This window comes from Phocoena sinus, chromosome 8 (assembly GCF_008692025.1).
Source record: "Phocoena sinus isolate mPhoSin1 chromosome 8, mPhoSin1.pri, whole genome shotgun sequence".
NCBI lineage: Eukaryota > Metazoa > Chordata > Mammalia > Artiodactyla > Phocoenidae > Phocoena > Phocoena sinus.
Genome location: NC_045770.1, coordinates 101,729,609 through 101,743,885, shown reverse-complemented (window position 1 = coordinate 101,743,885; position 14,277 = coordinate 101,729,609). Strand labels below are relative to the sequence as shown.

The window sequence follows — 14,277 nt, the reverse complement described above, 5'->3', positions numbered from 1 at the left end:
GTTTTCTGCTAGCATCTTTAGGATTCTTTATGTATAGTGTCATGTCATCTGCAAACAATGACAGCTTTACTTCTTCTTTTCCAATTTGGGTTCCTTTTATTTCTTTTTCCTCTCTGATTGGTGTGGCTAAAACTTCCAAAACTATGTTGAATAATAGTGGTGAGAGTGGGCAACCTTGTCTTGTTCCTGACCTTAGTGGAAATGGTTTCAGTTTTTCACCATTGAGAATGATGTTGGCTGTGGATTTGTCATATATGGCCTTTATTATGTTGAGGTAAGTTCCTTCTATGCCTACTTTTTGGAGGGTTTTTATCATAAATTGGTGTTGAATTTTGTTGAAAACTTTTCCTGCATCTACTGAGATTATCATATGGTGTTTATCCTTCAGTTTGTTAATATGATGTATCACATTGATTGATTTGTGTATATTGAAGAATCCTTGCATTCCTGGGATAAACCCCTCTTGATCATGGTGTATGATCCTTTTAATGTGCTGCTGGAGTCTGTTTGCTAGTATGTTGTTGAAGATTTTTGCATCTATGTTCATCAGTGATATTGGCCTGTAGTTTTCTTTCTTTGTGATATTCTTGTCTGGTTTTGGTATCAGGGTGATGGTGGTCTCATAGAATGAGTTTCGTAGTGTTCCTCCCTCTGCTATATTTTGGAAGGGTTTGAGAAGGATAGGTGTTAGCTCTTCTCTAAATGTTTGGTAGAATTCGCCTGTGAAACCATCTGGTCCTGGGCTTTTGTTTGTTGGAAGATATTTAATCACAATCTCAATTTCAGTGCTTGTGATTGGTCTGTTTATATTTTCTATTTCTTCCTGTTCAGTGTCGAATATTGTGCTTTTCTAAGAATTTGTCCATTTCTTCCAGGTTGTCCATTTTATTGGCAAATAGTTGCTTGCAGTAATCTCTCATGATCCTTTGTATTTCTGCGGTTTCAGTTGTTACTTCTCCTTTTTCCTTTCTAATTCTGTTGATTTGAGTCTTCTTTTTTTTCTTGATGAGTCTGGTTAATCAATTTTGTTTATCTTCTCAAAGAACCAGCTTTTAGTTTTATTGATCTTTGCTATCGTTTCCTTCATTTCTTTTTCATTTATTTCTGATCTGATCTTTATGATTTCTTTTCTTCTGCTAACTTTGGGGTTTATTTATTCTTCTTTCTCTAATTGCTTAGATGTAAGGTTAGGTTGTTTATCTGAGATGTTTCTGTTTCTTAAGGTAGGATTGTGTTGCTATAAACTTCCCGCTTAGAACTGCTTTTGCTGCATCCCATAGGTTTTGGCTCATAGTGTTTTATTGTCATTTGTTTCTAGGTATTTTTTGATTTCCTCTTTGATTTCTTCAGTGATCTCTTGGTTATTAAGTAGTGTATTGTTTAGCCTCCATGTGTTTGTATTTTTTACAGATTTTTTCCCTGTAATTGATATCTAGTCTCATAGCATTGTGGTCAGAAAAGATACTTGATATGATTTCAGTTTTCTTAAATTTACCATGCCTGATTTTGTGACCCAAGATATGATTTATCCTGGAGAATGTTCCATGTGCACTTGAGAAGAATGTGTATTCTGTTGTTTTTGGATGGAATGTCCTATAAATATGAATTAAGTCCATCTTGTTTAATATATCATTTAAAGCTTGTGTTTCTTTATTTATTTTCATTTTGGATGATCTGTCCATTGTTGAAAGTGGGGTGTTAAAGTCCCCTACTATCATGGTGTTACTGTCGATTTCCCCTTTTCCGGCTGTTAGTATTTGTCTTAGGTATTGAGGTGCTCCTATGTTGGGTGCATAAATATTTACAATTGTTATATCTTCTTCTTGGTTTGATCCCTTGATCATTATGTAGTGTCCTTTGTCACGTGTAGTAGTCTTTGTTTTCAAGTCTATTTTGTCTGATATGAGAATTGCTGCTCCAGCTTTCTTTTGATTTCCATTTGCATGGAATATCTTTTTCCCTCCCCTCACTTTCAGTCTGTATGTGTCCCTACGTCTGAAGTGGGTCTCTTGTAGACAGCATATATACAGGTCTTGTTTTTGTATCCATTCAGCCAGTCTATGTCTTTTGGTTGGAGCATTTAATCCTTTTACATTTAAGGTAATTATCGATGTGTATGTTCTTATTACCATTTTCTTATTTGTTTTGGGTTTGTTATTGTAGGTCTTTTCTTTCTCTGTGTTTCCTGCCTAGAGAAGTTCCTTTAGCATTTTTTGTAAAGCTGGTTTGGTGGTGCTGAGTTCTTTTAGCTTTTGCTTGTCTCTAAAGGTTTTAATTTCTCTGTCAAATCTGAATGAGATCCTTGCTGGGTAGAGTAATCTTGGCTGTAGGTTTTTCTCCTTCATCACTTTAAATATGTCCTGCCACTCCTTTCTGGCCTGCAGAGTTTCTGCTGAAAGATCAGCTGTTAAGCTTATGGGGATTCCCTAGTGTGTTATTTGTTATTTTTCCCTTGCTGCTTTTAATATTTTTTCTTGGTATTTAATTTCTGATAGTTTGATTAATATGTGTCTTGGCGTGTTTCTCCTTGGATTTATCCTGTATGGGACTCTCTGTGCTTCCTGGACTTGATTAACTATTTCCTTTCCCATGTTAGGGAAGTTTTCAACTATAATCTCTTCAAATATTTTCTGAGTCCGTTTCTTTTTCTCTTCTTCTTCTGGGACCCCTATAATTTGAATGTTGGTGCATTTAATGCTGCTGTAATCTTGACTGTTAATTCCTTCTACTAACTTTTGGCTTAGTTTGTTCTCTTTTCTACTTCTTTGAGGTATAAAGTTAGATTGTTTATTTAAGATCTTTTTTCTTTCTAACATAGACATTTGTTAATATAAAATTCACTTTTACTAGTATCTTGCCACATCTCAGAAATTATGGTGTGCTGTGATTTTGTTTTTGTTTGTCTCAGATATTTTTAAAACCCTCTTTCAATTTCCTCTTCAGTGGAATGTTTGTTCAAGAGTGTGTTGTTAATGTCTACGTATTTGTAATAAAAATATAAGTGCCCAATTAACTGGGTATAGAAGGAACATACCTGAACATAATAAAAATGATATACAACAGGTCTTCAGATAACATCACACATAGTAGTGACACTTTGAAATATTTCCCTCTATGTTCAGGGGAAAAAAGTGTGCCCACTCACACCTCTCCTATCAACATAATCCTGGAATTCCTACTCAGAGCTACCAGGAGAGAAAAAGAAGTAAAATGTATCCATACTGGAAAGGAGGAATTATTTTCTCTGTGGTTGCAGATGATATGAACTTGTACATAGAAAATCCTGTAAACTCAACCAAAAAAATTTGTTAGAACTAATCTACAAATTCAGTAACTTTGTAGGATATGAAATCAACATATAGAGATCAAATGCATTTCTACATGCTAACAAAGAAATATCTGATTCCTCCAGCTCTGTTTTTCTTTCTCAAGATTGCTTTGGCTATTCAGGGTCTTTTGTGTTTCCATACAAATTGTGAAATTTTTGTTCTAGTTTTGTGAAAAATGCCAGTGCTAGTTTGATAGTGGTTGCATTGAATCTGTAGATTGCTTTGGGTAGTAGAGTCATTTTCACAATGTTGATTCTTCCAATCCAGGAACATGGTATATCTCTCCATCTATTTGTATCATCTTTAATTTCTTTTATCAGTGTCTTGTAATTTTCTGCATACAGGTCTTTTGTCTCCTTAGGTAGGTTTATTCATAGATATATTATTCTTTTTGTTGCAGTGGTAAATGGGAGTGTTTTCTTAATTTCACTTTCAGATTTTTCATCATTAGTGTATAGGAATGCAAGAGATGTATGTGCATTCATTTTGTATCCTGCTACTTTAACAAATTCATCAATTAGCTCTAGTAGTTTTCTGGTAGCATCTTTAGGATTCTCTTTGTATAATATCATGTCATTTGCAAACAGTGACAGCTTTACTTCTTTTCCCATTTGTATTCCTTTTCTTTCTTTTTCTTCTCTGATTGCTGTGGCTAAAATTTCCAAAACTATGTTGAATAATAGTGGTGAGAGTGGGCAACCTGGTCTTGTTCCTGATCTTAGTGGAAATGGTTTCAGTTTTTCACCATTGAGAATGATGTTGGCTGTGGGTTTGTCATATATGGCCTTTATTATGTTGAGGAAAGTTCCCTCTAAGCCTACTTTCTGGAGGGTTTTTACCATAAATCGATGTTGAATTTTGTCAAAAGCTTTCTCTGCATCTATTGAGATGATCATATGGTTTTTCTCCTTCAGTTTGTTAATATGGTGTATCACATTGATTGATTTGCGTATATTGAAGAATCCTTGGATTCCTGGGATAAACCCCACTTGATCATAGTGTACGATCCTTTTATGTGCTGTTGGATTCTGTTTGCTGGTATTTTGTTGAGGAATTTTGCATCTATGTTCATCAGTGATATTGTCCTGTAGTTTTCTTTCTTTGTGACATCTTTGTCTGGTTTTGGTATCAGAGTGATGGTCCCTGACTTCCGACTATACTACAAAGCTACAGTAATCAAGACAGTATGGTACTGGCACAAAAACAGAAATATAGATCAATGGAACAGGATATAAAGCCCAGAGATAAACCCACGCACATATGGTCACCTTACCTTTGATAAAGGAGGCAAGAATATACAGTGGAGAAAATACAGCCTCTTCAATAAGTCATGCTGGGAAAACAAGACAGCTACATGTAAAAGAATGAAATTAGAACACTCCCTAACACCATACACAAAAATAAACTCAAAATGGATTAAAGACCTAAATATAAGGCCATACACCATCAAACTCTTGGAGGAAAACATAGGCAGGACACTCTATGACATAAATCACAGCAAGATCCTTTTTGACTCACCTCCTAGAGAAATGGAAATAAAAACAAAAATAAACAAATGGGACCTAATGAAACTTCAAAGCTTTTGCACAACAAAGGAAACCATAAACAAGATGAAAAGACAACCCTCAGAATGGGAGAAAATATTTGCAAATGAAGCAACTGACAAAGGATTAATCTCCAGAATTTACAAGCAGCTCATGCAGTTCAATATCAAAAAAACAAAAACCCAATCCAAAAATGGGCAGAAGACCTAAATAGACATTTCTCCAAAGAAGATATACAGATTGCCAACAGACACATGAAAGAATGTTCAACATCATTAATCATTAGAGAAATGCAAATCAAAACTACAATGAGATATCATCTCACACCAGTCAGAATGGCCATCATCAAAAAATCTAGAAACAATAAATGCTGAAGAGGGTGTGGAGAAAAGGGAACCCTCTTGCACTGTTGGTGAGAATGTAAATTGATACAGCCACTATGGAGAACAGTATGGATGTTCCTTAGAAAACTAAAAATAGAACTACCATGCCACCCAGCAATCCCACTACTGGGCATATACCTGAGATACAATTCAAAAAGAGTCATGTACCAAAACGTTCATTGCAGCTCTATTTACAATAGCCAGGACATGGAAGCAACCAAGGTTTCCATCAACAGATGAATGGATAAAGAAGATGTGGCACATATATACAATGGAATATTGCTCAAAAGAAACGAGATTGAGTTATTTGTAGTGAGGTGGATGGACCTAGAGACTGTCATACAGAGTGAAGTAAGTCAGAACGAGAGAAAAAAATACCATATGTTAACACATATATATGGAATCTAAAAAAAAAACAATGGTCATGAAGAACCTAGGGACAAGATGGGAATAAAGATGCAGACCTACTAGAGAATGGACTTGAGGATATAGGGTGGGGAAAAGGTAAGCTGGGGCAAAGTGAAAGAGTGGCATGGACATATATTCACTACCAAACGTAAAATAGATAGCTAGTGGGAAGCAGCCGCATAGCACAGGGAGATCAGCTTGGTGCTTTGTGACCACCTAGAGGGGTGGGATAGGGAGGGTGGGAGGGAGGGAGATGAAAGAGGGAGGAGATATGGGGACATATGTATATGTATAACTGATTCACTTTGTTATAAAGCAGAAACTAACACACCATTGTAAAGCAATTATACCCCAATAAAGATGTTAAAAAAGAAAAAAAGAAGTTCTGAAAAAGCTGATAAAACAACAGTCCCCACAGACCTACTAGAGAAACGACTTGAGGATACAGGGAGGGGGACGGGTAAGCTGGGACTAAGTGAGTGAGTGGCAAGGACATATATACACTACCAAACCTAAAATAGATAGCTAGTGGGAAGCAGCCGCATAGCACAGGGAGATCAGCTTGGTGCTTTGTGACCACCTAGAGGGGTGGGAGAGGGAGGGTGGGAGGGAGGGTTACGAAAGATGGAGGAGATATGGGGACATATGTATATGTATAACTGATTCACTTTGTTATAAAGCAGAAACTAACACACCATTGTAAAGCAGTTATACTCCAGTAAAGATGTTAAAAAAAAAAATAAGAAAGAAACAGTCCCATTTACTCTAGCATCAAAAACAATAAAATAATTAAGTATAATTTTATCCAAGGAGATGAAAGATCTGGACACTGAAAACAAGACTTTGATGAAAGAACGTAAGACATAAATAAATGGAAAGATGACCCAAGTTCATATTAGCAAAATTAGTATTTTTACAATGTCCGTAGTACGCAAAGCCATCTATAGATTCAGTGCAATCTCTTTCAAAATTCTAATGACATTTTTCACAGAAATAGAAAAACTATCCTAAAATTTATGTGAAATCACCAATGACCTAAATAGTCAAAGCAATCCTCACAAAGAAGATCCAAGCTAGAAGCATCACACTTTTGATTTCAAAATATACTACAAAGCTATAGTAATAAAACAGAATGGTACTGGCATTAAAATAGACCATAAACCAATAGAAAAGATTTATGATCCCAGAAATTAAGTCTTCAGATACCATATGTGGTAAAGAAGCCAATAACAGTGTCTTCAGTAATCGTATTGAGAAAACTGTATAATCACATAGAGAAGAATGAAGTTTGACCCCTATATACACAATTGAAAAAATTCACTCAAAATGGATTAGACTTACACAATACCCCGAAACAGTAAAATTCCTGGAAAAAAAGATAAGGACAAAGCCCCTTGACATTGGTCTTGAAAACAGTGTTTTGGATATATTAGACTTCTGAACTGGCATAAGGGTACATCTCGTTGTTTTCATTTGTAATTCTCTAATGATTAGAGATGTTATGCATCTTTTCATATACCTGTTCACTATTTCTATGTGATCTTTGGAGAAATACCTATTGATTTCCTTTGCCCATTTAAAAAGTCAGGTTATTTGTGGATTTTTGCCATTGGTTGTAGTAGTTCCCTGTAAACTTTGGATAGTAACTCTTTATCAGCTATATGACTTTCAAATATTTTCTCTCATTCTGTAGGTTTCCTTTTCACTTTGTTGATCATTTCCTTTGCTTTGCAAAGTTTTTTAGTTTGACATAATCCCACTTTGTTTTTCCTTTTCATGATGGTATTCAGAAGCTTTTTAGTTTAAAATCTTTAGCTTAGCTATAAGACTCCCTCTTCTTTCCTTAAGTTTCCACACTCATCACCTGTCATAACCCACTTCCACACACAGCCACACATATCTATTACCCTATGCCCATATAAAGAGATCAATCAGCATTTTACTGTGAATCATCGTAAAGGGTTCAGTTGGAAGACTGGCCAATATGAGCACTCTGACCCTGAAATCTTTTATGAATTACACTGAGGTGATACGTTCAGAGTCCACAATTTTCAGCTGTAGGATTAAATGATGTTAGGCTTACAGACAACAAGGGATACTTTAAGCCTTTCACCTCCCCTACAGGAGACTTGCATGTATGGCTGCCATGGTAGTCCTCTTACTTTCAAATGATTACTGCCAGGCACAGAATAACCCAAACCTCTCACACACAAGTTATAACACCAGGGGTCTACAGATTAATTACCTTACATGCTTGCAAGTATTACCTCTAACGAGGCTTTTTTTTTTTTTACAGAATCAAACATCCAGATTATAGCCACAACATGTCTTAATTCAACTTCAGCACCAAGTAACAAAGCACCAGGTTTTATAGAATGAATACTAATTGCAGTGGGGTAACCACAGCATGGTGACTGATGTAGGAAGCCACAGCATTTAGCTCACTGAATCTGTAAGGTGCTTAATATAGAAGCTATGGCAAAGGCCTGCATTCCTTTTACTTCCCATTGGCAACTCCTTCTCATCTCTATAAATGAAGTTTAGGGTAACTTGCCTCTAAATGCTGTTCTGAAATGTTCCCAGATCTCATAAAGAGGTCATTTCTGTGTCCAGTACAGAGAGCTCTGTGGCAACAAAATGGCATTTATCACAATGAGTCTAATTCTGCAATTCCATCTATAGCTCCCTGGGAACCAAGGCAACCCACAACAGTTTAAATTGTATACTGGGGGAGCTCAATAAAGACTTCTTTATGAAACAGTTAATCATAAACTGTGAAAACACCACAGAGGAAGGGCAGCAGTGAGCTAGAGACACTCATCCGTCTGAGAGATGGCCATATATGAGGCCCCACACCAGCATTCCAGCCATGAATCGGGATTGAACCACTCGTTTCTGTGACTGATGATCACATACGAGGTCCCACCGGAAGAGAAGGAAACCAGCACAGAGGAGCTTCACAGCATCTTGTATCCCTTGATGTGCACTGACTCCAATAGCCCTCAGTGAACACACCCTATGGCTTCCTTTACTACATCTACTCATCTGAATCATTCATGTCTCAGCTTAAGCATATATTTTCTAGAATTCCTCAGCTAACTCTCCTAGGTTATCTTGGGGCCAATCTTTACATTCACTTAACACTGCATACCTCAGTAGACCTCAATATTTGCACACATTGAAAACACTGAAGTTTTTTTTTTGAAGATGTTGGGGGTAGGAGTTTATTAATTAATTAATTAATTTTTGCCGTGTTGCATCTTCGTTTCTGTGCGAGGGCTTTCTCTAGTTGTGGCAAGCGGGGGCCACTCTTCATTGCCGTGTGCGGGCCTCTCACTATCGTGGCCTCTCTTGTTGCGGAGCACAGGCTCCAGAAGCGCAGGCTTAGTAGTTGTGGCTCACAGGCCTAGTTTCTCCGCGGCATGTGGGATCTTCCCAGACCAGGGCTCGAACCCGTGTCCCCTGCATTAGCAGGCAGATTCTCAACCACTGCACCACCAGGGAAGCCCCACTGAAGTTTTTTTTCAACACTGATTCCCAGATTTCACACCCAGAGTGAAATGCACTCCAATTTGTTTCTCAGACAAGTAGCCAGGACATGGAATTTTTTAAAAAACTAACAAATAGTTGCAATTTGCAACTAGGTTGAGAGCAAACGACCAAGAATAATTTTCCACAATTTATATCAAGTACTTATCCAACCATCAATCTTCACATTAAATTTAAAGCTTTGTGATAGTGAAATTCATGTCTAGTTTGTTGATTTCACTGTCATCAATTGTGCTATAAGTGCTTGGCAATTAAATAGATAAGCAATCACTTTTCCTAAAAGAATGAAAGAGAGGTGGCTACATTATCTACTCAGCAACTGAACGGTTGAACTGTGTTTATTTTATGCTATTGTAAACACCCATAACATGAACTCACGAGAGGTAGATGGGGCCTTTACCTCAGTCACGATGGTGGAGGAGAAGGAGCTTCGGTCATATACCCAGCCGCCCACGCAGGGCTCCATGTCCAGGTCAGTCATGTTGGGGAAGGTGCCGTTCAGGTGAAGGAGATGCCACTGGGGGAGGAGGAAATGATGACATTTCTCTGGTTTCAAGCTAGCATCTAACGGGATGGAGATTCTCAGGAGGACATCAGGGCTGAGGGTCCCAGTGTCATTATCAGAGACAGTGCCATTATCAAGGATGTGGACCCAGCAGCGATGACTAGGAATGGCTGCAGTGAAATTCTCCAATAGTAGATGACAAACTACTATCATGAGAGAAGGAAGAATTAAAACCAGCTGAAGGGGCTTCCCTGGTGGCACAGTGGTTGGGAGTCCGCCTGCCGATGCAGGGGACGCAGGTTCGTGCCCCGGTCCAGGAGGGTCCCACATGCCGCGGAGCGGCTGGGCCCGTGAGCCATGGCCCCTGAGCCTGCGCGTCCAGAGCCTGTGCTCTGCAACGGGAGAGGCCACAACAGTGAGAGGCCAGCGTATCGCCAAAAAAAAAAAAAAAAAAACCAGCTGAAGGATCTGGAATTTCCCCAGGTCACCAAATTCATCCAGGAGTTCCTCAAAGGCCATTGTGTACAGGTGATCCTCACGAAGAGTCAGGATGACTTTAGCTACAACTTCAAAGGGAGAAAAACATTTCCTTTCACTAATTGACACTAAGTCTATGTGACCTCACACCAGTTTCTCATCAATGGTTCCTGTGACCTCACTACTGCAACAGAGCAGTGGAAGCAATGTCCCCAGTCCTTTTGGAATCAGGAGGTATTTCTTCTTTAGAAAAGTCACAGAGAAAATAATTTACCAAAGATACTTCTCTCTGATGACCATTAAATCTGTTTAAAGTTTTACTCTCTGAATGTGCTTGGGCTCAGTGATTTCTGTAAAGTCAAATTTGGACTTTGGCATGTACAATGGTCTCTAATCAAGCTAAAATAAGGCTGATACAGGGTCTTCAGTCACTTCCAGAAAATGGAATTTGAGACACACAGAAGTGAACTGCTTTATGATTTTCCTGTGGAAAGAACAGAAAACAAGTGTTTTTATTGTTTACACTGAATTTAGATTAAAATAATTAACAAAATACAATCACTTTTTTTTCAGTTTTAGGATCAGCTTTATTCTGCATTTTATCTTCACCAGGGAGAAGAAGGCAAAGAAGCTGGAGAACAGACCAGCCTGCACCACACAGTCACAGATCTCACATCTCTAAAGAGTAGACATTGTGGAAATTAAGGGCCTAAAGCAGGTCAGCAGTGAAGCACAAAGATCAACCACCAGGATCCCAAACATCTCATCTCGTCTTTCCTTATTGGCTGTTTGGAATCAGTCATTTATATTTCATTTAGTTTCCTTTTCTAAAGCACAACCAACATTCCAACAAATAATCGTTTTCTGTTCTTTCTGGGGATGCGAGACAAAATTACCCAGTTTTTGATTTTTTCAACATCACCAGCTTGTTCTCCACGACCATGGTGACGGTGATCCACACAGTCCACAGAATTCAGTTTATTTTGAGGTTCAAGTGAGAGGTTGACACTCTGAAAGATGGATGGAGGCATCCTTGGCTGTTACACACCCTGGGCTGGGTGAATTTTTGCCCCAAAGGAGCTGAACTAGGTTTCTGTGGTCTCCCCTGATAACCACATTATTCCTACAGCTGAGACCCTCTTTTTTTAACATCTTTATTGGAGTAGAATTTCTTTACAATGGTGTGTTAGTTTCTGCTGTATAACAAAGTGAATCAGCTATATGTATACATATGTCCCCATATCTCCTCCCTCTTGCATCTCCCGCCTACCTTCCCTATCCCACCCCTCTAAGTGGACACAAAGCACCGAGCTGATCTCCCTGTGCCATGTAGCTGCTTCCCACTAGCTGTCTATTTTACATTTGGTAGTGTATATGTGTCCATGCCACTCTCTCACTTTGTCCCAGCTTACCCATCCCCCTACCCGTGTCCTCAAGTCCATTCTCTATGTCTGTGTTTTTATTGCTGCCCTGCCCCTAGGTTCTTCAAAACCATTTGCGTTTTTTTTAGATTCTATACACGTGTTAGCATACGGTATTTGTTTTTCTCTTTCTGACTTACTTCACTCTGTATGACAGTCTCTAGGTCCATCCACCTCACTACAAATAACTGAATGTCATTACTTTTTATGGCTGAGTAATATTCCATTGTATATATGTGCCACATCTTCTTTATCATTTGTCGATGGACACTTAGGTTGCTTCCATGTCCTGGGAATTGTAAATAGTGCTGCATTGAACAGTGAGCTATATAATTCTTTTTTTTTTTTTACGGTATGCGGGCCTCTCACTGTTGTGGCCTCTCCCGTTGCGGAGCACAGGCTCCGGACGCGCAGGCTCAGCGGCCATGGCTCACGGGCCCAGCCGCTCTGTGGCACGTGGGATCTTCCTGGACCGGGGCACGAACCCATGTCCCCTGCATCAGCAGGCGGACTCTCAACCACTGCACCACCAGGGAAGCCCTATATGATTCTTTTTGAATTATGGTTTTCTCAGGATATATGCCCAGTAGTGGGATTGCTGGGTGATATGGTAGTTCTATTTTTAGTTTTTTAAGGAACCTCCATAATGTTCTCCATAGTGGCTGTATCAATTTACATTCCCACAAAGAGTGCAAGAGGGTTCCCTTTTCTCAACACCCTCTCCAGCATTTATTGTTTGTAGATTTTTTTATTTTTTATTTTTTTGCGGTACGCGGGCCTCTCACTGTTGTGGCCTCTCCCATTGCAGAGCACAGGCTCCGGACGCGCAGGCTCAGCGGCCATGGCCCACGGGCCCAGCTGCTCCACGGCATGTGGGATCTTCCCGGACCGGGGCACGAACCCGTGTCCCTGCATCGGCAGGTGGACTCTCAACCACTGTGCCACCAGGGAAGCCCCTGTTTGTAGATTTTTTAATGATGGCCATTCTGACCAGAGTGATGTGATACCTCATTGTAGTTTTGATTTCCATTTCTCTAATGATTAGTGATTTTGAGCATGCTTTCATGTGTTTGTAGGCAATCTGTATATCTTCTTTGGAGAAATGTCTGTTTAGGTCTTCTGCCCATGTTTGGATTGGGTTGTTTGTTTTTTTGATATTGAGCTGCATGAGCTGCTTGTGAATTTTGAAGATTAATCCTTTGTCACTTGCTTCATTTACAAATATTTTCTCCCATTCTGAGGGTTGCTTTTTCATGTTGTTTATGTTTTCCTTTGCTATGCAAAAGCTTTTAAGTTTCTTTAGGGCCCATTTGTTAATTTATGTTGTTATTTCCATTTCTCTAGGAGGTGGGCCAAAGAGGATCATGCTGTGATTTACATCATAGAGTGTTCTGCCTCTGTTTTCCTCTAAGAGTTCTATAGTGTCTGGCCTTACATTTAGGTCTTTAATCCATTTTGAGTTTATTTTTGTGTATGGTGTTAGGGAGTGTTCTAATTTCATACTTTTACACGTACCTGTCCAGTTTTCCCAGCACCACTTATTGAAGAGGCTGTCTTTTCTCCATTGTATATTCTTGCATCCTTTATCGAAGATAAGGTGGCCATATATGCTTGAGTTTATCTTGGGGATTTCTATGCTGTTTCATTGATCTATATTTCTAGACAGTACCATACTGGCTTGATTACTGTAGCTTTGTAGCATAGTCTGAAGTCAGGGAGCCTGATTCCTCCATCTCCATTTTCCTTTCTCAACATTGCTTTGGCTATTCAGGGTCTTTTGTGTTTCCATACTAATTGAGAAATGTTTCGTTCTAGTACTGTGAAGAATGTCATTGGTAGTTTGATAGGGATTACACTGAATCTGTAGATTGCTTTGGGTAGTATAGTCATTTTTACAATGCTGATTCTTCCACTCCAAGAACATTGTGTATCTCTCCATCTCTTTGTATCATCTTTAATTTCTTTCATCAGCATCTTATAGTTTTCTGCATTCAGGTCTTTTGTCTCTTTTAGTTGGTTTATTCCTAGGTATTTTATTCTTTTTGTTGCAATGGTAAATGCAAGTGTTTCCTTAATTTCTCTTTCAGATTTTTCACCATTAGTGTATATGAATGCAAGAGATTTCTGTGCATTAATTTTGTATCCTGCTACTTTACCAAACTCATTGATTAGCTCTAGTAGATTTCTAGTAGTACCTTTAGGATTCTCTGGTAGCATCTTTAGGAAACTTTATCGTTTCATATCATCTGCAAACAGTGAGAGTTTTACATCTTCATTCCCTAGTAGGATTCCTTTTATTTCTTTTTCTTCTCAGGTTTCTGTGGCTAAAACTTTCAAAACTATGTTGAATAATAGTGGTGAGAGTGTGCACCCTTGTCTTGTTCCTGATCTTAGTGGAAATGGTTTCAGTTTTTCACCATCAGGAATGATGTTGGGGCTTCCCTGGTGGTGCAGTGGTTGAGAGTCCGCCTGCCGATGCAGGGGACACGGGCTCGTGCCCCGGTCTGGGAAGATCCCACATGCTGTGGAGCACCTGGGCCCGTGAGCCATGGCCTCTGAGCCTGCACGTCCGGAGCCTGTGCTCCGCAACGGGAGAGGCCACAGCAGTGAGAGGCCCGTGTACCGCAAAAAAAAAAAAAAAAAAAAAAAATATATATATAT

The 14,277-nt window shown here is 39.0% G+C and overlaps 2 protein-coding genes across 2 annotated transcripts in view; both read right to left on the bottom strand.

Annotated features, from left to right (window-relative positions):
* LOC116758836 (solute carrier family 22 member 9) overlaps positions 1–9,690 on the bottom strand; it is a 50,771-nt gene extending 41,081 nt beyond the window's left edge. Inside the window, exon 1 of the mRNA XM_032642088.1 lies at positions 9,614–9,690. The gene's annotated coding sequence lies outside the window, so the exon portion shown is untranslated. The remainder of the gene's footprint in view (positions 1–9,613) is intronic.
* LOC116758409 (solute carrier family 22 member 24-like) lies at positions 8,482–10,333 on the bottom strand. Its single transcript, XM_032641216.1, has 3 exons — positions 10,175–10,333; positions 9,615–9,958; positions 8,482–8,590 (listed from the first exon to the last, which is right to left on the bottom strand). Exons 1-3 carry the CDS (start codon positions 10,235–10,237, stop codon positions 8,482–8,484), a joined length of 516 nt encoding a protein of 171 aa, XP_032497107.1. The 5' UTR covers positions 10,238–10,333.
* Between the last annotated feature and the right edge of the window lie 3,944 nt (positions 10,334–14,277).